The sequence below is a fragment of the Musa acuminata genome, chromosome BXJ3-3 (assembly GCF_036884655.1).
Source record: "Musa acuminata AAA Group cultivar baxijiao chromosome BXJ3-3, Cavendish_Baxijiao_AAA, whole genome shotgun sequence".
In the NCBI taxonomy this organism is placed as follows: domain Eukaryota; kingdom Viridiplantae; phylum Streptophyta; class Magnoliopsida; order Zingiberales; family Musaceae; genus Musa; species Musa acuminata.
The window spans coordinates 9,776,724-9,783,523 of NC_088351.1; the positions used below are offsets into that span (position 1 = coordinate 9,776,724).

A 6,800-nucleotide genomic window follows, 5' to 3' on the forward strand; every position below is an offset into this window, starting at 1 on the left:
AAGAGCTATAGGCTGGTAAGGTTTTATTGTTTCTCTATATAATTTTTTTTATTTTTATAAAAAAAATAAATGATAAATACGAGATTCGAGCTTAGAACTTTACGATAAAACTGTCGGGATAGATTTTTACCGGACACTGTAATTGAGCACAGCATTGTAACTTTGTAATACTTAATATGTACATGAGCTCCTTTGGCAATCGACCAAATATATGAGCACATAAACATAACAAAGCTGTCGTGCTACAATAAGATCATGCAAAGCACCAATTGTGTAACTAATAAAGTACAAAGGCAGATTCACAAGGTAAAGATCGAGATGGTCTCATTTGGACTCTGCACAACTGTAATGTAAAGAAATCCAATTTCCTCTCTACATCACTGAGCTGTCTCTCCAACCAGAGCTTTGCAGGATTACATCTTAAGAAAAAATGAAGCATATTCTGTTATGTAAAGAAATCCAATTTCCTCTCTACATCACTGAGCTTTCTCTCAAACCAGAGCTTTGTAGGATTACATCTCAAGAAAAAATGAAGTGTATTAGTCGATGAGCAACATCTTACAAGCTTTTACAGAACACACAATTGTGAAAATAAATTTAATGCATCGAATCAGAGGTTTGTAGGACTACATGTTTCGAGTGAAAAAAATGAAACAACTTCCATTATACAACACCTTAAGAGCAAGCCCACATCAAACTAGTCCTGAAGAATCTAGTCAAGGTCGATTGATGAAATCGCAGTCTCTTCCACCTGCTTTTCACCAGGAACGGATGCAAACCCAAGATGTGCTCTGGCATGAAGTCATGCCTCGTCAAGATGCCAACCACCGGCGCCCTCTGCAGTTGTACAGAAAAGGTTTAGTCGGATTAAGAAACAAAAGCAGATGTGATTAATGCAAAGCATTCTTTAAATGTGTTGTCAAGAAAATTATATATGAATTTTTTTTATTGAATGTGGATGCAAGTATCAACTGTTCCTCCCTTCACTCAATTGCTGCTGCTTGCTGATTAGTTTGGTTTGATACTGTCAATGAAGTGAAGGGGAGGCATACATAAGCATCCACATCATCTATAAAGCTAGCATCTGCATTAAAAGTTTGGCAACACATACAGATGCAAGTTATATTACTGATTAACAGAGAACAAATTCAGGATGAGTTACTTACACAAGAGGACTTCGGAACAATCAAGAGGTGTCTCAAGCCCACTTGGCGGAAAAGTGTGAGTGCTTTTGCCAGTGACATCGTCTCAACCACCGTATAAGGTGATGTGTTTGTAAATGGATGCAAATCAATGTACATCTCCATCTCTTCTGCTGTCACCTCGATATCCTCTATACGATCATGTTTCCCCGATCCGCGCTTAGCGAAATCATCAGCCACAAATTGCTTTGATGCATCAAAACTTGAGAGAGTGCACGTCGGCAGAAAACACTTCTTCTTTAATAGACTTAAAAGGTGTGCACGGAGGATGAGGCCATACAGCACAGGAGAGGAAGAAAATGGTGGTTCGTCGATCACAGGAAATGCATGATGGCCGGTTGTCTTCAATATGTGGATAATGTTACCGACCTTCTCGACACCATTAAAGGTTCTCAAAGGACCTGCGACCACATCACTGACTGTGAGCTGCCTCATGTATGGTTCTGCATGGTCTTCAAGATAAGGAAGCCCCTTCAATTTCAGAATCAGATCGTAGATGTTGGGATTGAAGGAGTCAGCCACAGTTTTGGATATCAGGAGAACCAGCATAACAAGGGGAAGCAACAAGAGATTGTTGGTCAATTCTAGTATAATGACACATACAGACACAGTCATCCTCATTGTTCCACCTAGAAAGGAAGCCGAGCCAAGGACCGCAAAGAGACCATGATCTAGATTTGAGTTCGCCCCCATTAGCATTCCAATAAGACGTCCATAGCTTGCACCAGTTAAGATGATGGGCACGAAAAGACCGAAAGGTGCAGCAACACCATAACTTAAGATGCCAAGAACATAGGAGGCAACAAAGGATAGCATGATAGAGGACTTCTGGAAATCATCATTCGTTTCACTACTGTAGAGTTTTCTGATTGTATCATCATTGGTGTTGAAAAATAAGCTAGCTAGATCATTGTAATGATTTGGAGGGCACTGGAAATTCTTAAAGCTGCCAGGCTGACCCATAGAGGGGCAATCTTCTTTCAGGCAAGGCCTGCAGGGTGCCAGCCATGGTAACCCAAACAGACAACAAGATATAAATATGGACACCGTAGCAGCGAGAAGCAACCTGTAGGCACGTCCTTTCCTGAAAAAACAGAAGATTTCTAGTTTAGAAGGAGAGCCTTGTTTCTTCCAAATAAAAACAAGTAAACAAGAACCTTGAAATATTATTTGAATTGATTCAGGAGAAAAAATGGATCTGCAATCTAATCATTTTGCCCTAATAAGAGATGAGCTATAAAAACAACACATAAAAGATGATGGTAACACAAAGAAAGTGGAAAAAAAAAAGAAACAGAGAACAAATTGATACATACTCGTTAACAAGACTGCATACACGAAGAACCTTCAACATAAGAAAATTGTATAGACTTCCCAATATTCCCCCAATTACTCCAAGGAGGATCACTGGAGGTAAGTCGGCAATGTGATACGTAACAGTATCTGAGGTAACATCATACATAATCAGCCCGCCCTTCCCAAATAACCCACATTTTCCTCTTTCGCAGATGTCAATCAGTGCACGCAGTGTGACGGCAACTACAGCTGTTGTAAAGAATGCCCTCCATATCAGGGCACTTCTCCACCTGTGATATAAAGTACATGTCTCAATTATGAGAAGACACAAATAGATCTTACTTCTAACAGAAGTAATAGTTCAAAGATCTGGTATCTATCGATGAAAATTAAGTTTGCTTGAGCATATTAGCAGGTAATAGAAATATGTTCCTTGAGAATCAAAAGAGAAGTTGCATTTCCAGTCAACCAAAATACAAATTATGTGTGTTATTGAGGAACTGGAAACTATTTCCAAGGATTTGATTCCTGATGAATGGTTAAGAATCAAAATTAAAGTCACATTTCCAGTCAAGCAGAAATCATAAATGAATCTAAAATGAAGCTTAATTTGCCAGAGACCAAAATCAGAAGTTGATTCTTTTCTCTAAAGAATATATAAGAAAGAAAAGCAAACCAAGAAATTTTTTAGATCACACAGCAAAAATTGTACCATATGCCCTTACCATGAAGACAATGACTCGAGAGCAAATAGAACACCCCCAACTGGGGCACGAAAAGCAGCAGCAACACCAGCAGCAGCGCCGCAGGTAACAAGATCACGCCTATCTCTGTCATTTTTGAAGTAACGTAGCCATCTGCATGTCATGCCATACTTGCGGGACCCACCTTGTCCAACTATAGCCCCAACACATGCACCGATGTGCACCATGGGGCCAGCCTTGCCGACATGGAGTGAAGATGATACAGCAGCAATCATACCTACAATCTACCATTTGATGCAAAAGGATGAATCAGACACTCATCATAGTGAAAATCATTTAACTAGCAAGATTTAATTGCTAAGGAATAGTCACACAAACATTTGAACAACATGGAAGTTAACTGATAATTAGAGACAATTTTCCAGACACGAATATGGTACGATCAACAAATTATTGAAGCGGTTGTAAATTGATAAAACCTGAGCTGATATCAGTTGAGTTACAGATTTGCATGAATCAAGCATGCAGGTGGCATGAACTGTGTTTTAGTTCACTTAGATCAATGCAATGAAAGATTCTTTGATCAAAATGAGCAATTTGTGCTTAATCATCATATTGCTTCTAACTCTCTACCCTATTTTTGTTATCATCAAGTATAGGTCGAAAGATCCAAACTTGCCTACTAGCAAACTCCTCAAGACTCTTTTCTCAAGCGAATACAGCTGATTAAGAGAGAATTATCAGAGCAGGAAACTAGAAGAAATCATGACACCGTTTGTCCTTGCAGTACGATTCTTAATTATGTTTATGTCGTCAAGTAATGTTCCGAATTACAAGTTCAGAAAAGTACTATCTAATTCGATACAGCTATTCAGGTAGTTTCTTCCACCAAAAAAGCACTCAGATACTTTTGGACCTGCTACGATAGAATCATCAAGGCTGTATCAAAATCTCACCTTTACAACAAGGGTGCGAAGCGAGAAGATATCAGGAGCATCCACCCCATTCAAGTAAGCCTTCACCTCCGGTATTCCTGACCCGCCTGCCGCGGTCGAAACAAAGGCCGTGATCACCGTCGCAAACAGTAAAAGGGCCAAATTTGAACCGGCAAACACCCAGAACGCTGTCCAATACCTTCAAAAAAGAATCTCATTTGACTCGATGCGTCGGGTAAAGATAGGGAGAAAACCTCAATTTTGGCTTACTTATTGGCAAGCATCAAGTCGGAGACAGTGAAAAACTTGTAGCCGGCGATGTTCTCGACCGCAAGGTTGTTGAAGAATCCAACAGCGCCGGCGACGATGCCGATGAAGAGGCAGAAGGTCCACTTGAGGAACACATACCGCAATATGGCCGCCCGGCCTCGGCTCCTCCAATCCTGGTTGAAGAGGTCGTTCTCGATCAACCTAAACACCCAAAAACACAACAGGAAACAGGAAGCATAATTCCAATCTTTAGACACCAAACGATCAGTCCAAGGACAGGGATGAACAGAAGAGACGGAGGACAGAGTTATGACTCGTAATCGAGGCTCTCGATGGGGCAGAGGTTGGAGCCGACGATGGCGAGTTGGGAGGTGTTGTTGGGCGCGTGGCGCCGGAGATTGATGGGATGGTGCTCCAAAAGCGGCTCCTTTAGATTTCCTCCCTGCTCCTCCACCTCCTCCACATCCTCGTAATCATCCGACACTAAAGACGATCGCGGCGGCGACAACTCCTCTTCCCCAACGTCTGCGGCAGTCTCCATGATTGAAGAGAGAGAGAGAGCTAAGTCTGACAGGAATGGAGTTGGCGAGAGAAGTGAAGGAATGGAGAGAGAGAGAGAGAGAGAGAGAGAGGCAGCCGTGACGGTGATTGGAACACCACTCGATCACGGCCGTCCTTCCGATGGCCTCGGATGCCACAAGGATGAGGGGATGAGGCCAGAAAGCATTCTTGGCCTGTGATTGAGTTGCTGACTAATTAATATTGTCTATTATTTTATTATTTTGTGATTTATCATATCTATATTTTATTCTCCAATTTATCTACAAAATTCCATAAAATTTATAAATACATCCTTATCGTCAATCTTCTATTGCCATTTGATTGTATTGATATAATTTTATTTGATATTAATGTCTTTTAAATATCATGATTAATAATCATTAACCCAACTTACTTTGGATGGATGCCAGCAGTGACTAATATATACGAAAAGTATTTAATATTTAAAGGGATATATATATATATATATATATATGGGTATTAAAAAAATATTATGTTTTGTGAATTATTTTTTATCCATAAAATAGTATATAATATTTTTAAAAAAAATATTATATATTTAAAAAAAAAACACCATATAGTGTTTTTTATTTCAAAAACATTATGACATCAAAAATACTATATAGTATTTAAAAAAATATTATACAATAATTTATAGATAAAAACCAATCCACACTAAATTTTAGATTTGGACAGAAAAAATGATAACTTTTTTAAAGGGATATTTTTGAAACATTAGAAATAGGAGATGATAGTTTGAGAATTTTAAAAATAAGGATGTCATCCGATAAAATTAAAAAAGAAAACATTTTTTCGAACAATCGCCCTACATATGTTTATATTATATTAAAAAAATAAATATGTTTTCGACAAACTTAAAATTTGAAAGGATAAATGAAAATAAAATACCTTTAATTTAATTTATTTTGTAGAGGGAATACTGGTGATCAAGCAATCATGGCGGACCCACATCGGTTGCAGGCGTCCGATATGAGATTGACTTAGTTAACATGCACCAGATTTCCAAGTTAGATTCAAAACTATATTTCCAAGTTATGACGACGATCATAATAATTGTTATTGGTATATAAGTCGGTCGATTCGAGCGGAACACGTTATGCGGCGTCGTGAACAGGACAACGGAGCACATGGGATGAGTTGTCGGAGGGACACGAGTCGCTGTCGCGGTCGGAACAGAAGATTTTTGTCTGTTACTGCTGGTACCGCCAGCGGAAGTACGACGTGCCACGTTGAAGCCATCGATCGATGGTTGAGGACGTCGTCGGGGGGACCACCGTGTAAACGGGGGCCCACCTCCGGTTAATAACGTTGGAATAATAAATCGAGTTATCAGGGAAAATTATTCTGACTGAATCGCAATGAAATTTGATGATGACAGACAACTAAGCCGACGACGGAATCACAATGGATCAAACGTGAAATCGATGTGCTGTATGTGGCCCTCGGTGCCATGATGTATTATTATCAGGGAGAGAGGTTTATTTGGTCATATCATATGGACACGCATGTGATTCGAGTTTAGGTTGTAGTTGTGGTGACAGCCATATGGATAGACACAATTAGGTCAAATGCTTACAAATTACCACTAAGGATCGATCGTATGTATCCCCACCAGTTTGGGTACGTACCCAAACGACAATTAATGTGGACTTTAGAGTCGAGCCTATCGTTTGGATCCACGTAGCACATTTGATGTGACCTGAGTTAACCACCCTAGATGCACTGGCCCATGCTTCCCGTCATCAGCTTTCTTCTCTCTCTCTCTCTATATATTTCTAGAATTACAAATAAGTTTGAAGAACAGTAAGTAA

At 39.6% G+C, this 6,800-nt stretch overlaps 1 protein-coding gene across 3 annotated transcripts; it reads right to left on the minus strand.

The window, feature by feature from the left end:
• Nucleotides 1-519: 519 nt before the first annotated feature.
• Nucleotides 520-5,120, minus strand: LOC135583352 (putative chloride channel-like protein CLC-g). 3 transcript variants are annotated; one of them, XM_065143780.1, is made up of 7 exons: nt 4,722-5,120; nt 4,408-4,608; nt 4,159-4,336; nt 3,224-3,486; nt 2,519-2,788; nt 1,167-2,286; nt 520-837 (listed from the first exon to the last, which is right to left on the minus strand). In XM_065143780.1, the coding sequence occupies exons 1-7, from the start codon at nt 4,946-4,948 to the stop codon at nt 676-678; spliced, it is 2,421 nt and encodes an 806-aa protein (XP_064999852.1). In that variant the 5' UTR covers nt 4,949-5,120; the 3' UTR covers nt 520-675. The 3 variants fall into 3 exon arrangements, with proteins under 3 accessions (XP_064999852.1, XP_064999853.1, XP_064999854.1); XM_065143781.1 differs by lacking the exon at nt 520-837 and adding an exon at nt 887-1,024; XM_065143782.1 differs by lacking the exon at nt 520-837 and adding an exon at nt 945-1,084.
• Between the last annotated feature and the right edge of the window lie 1,680 nt (nt 5,121-6,800).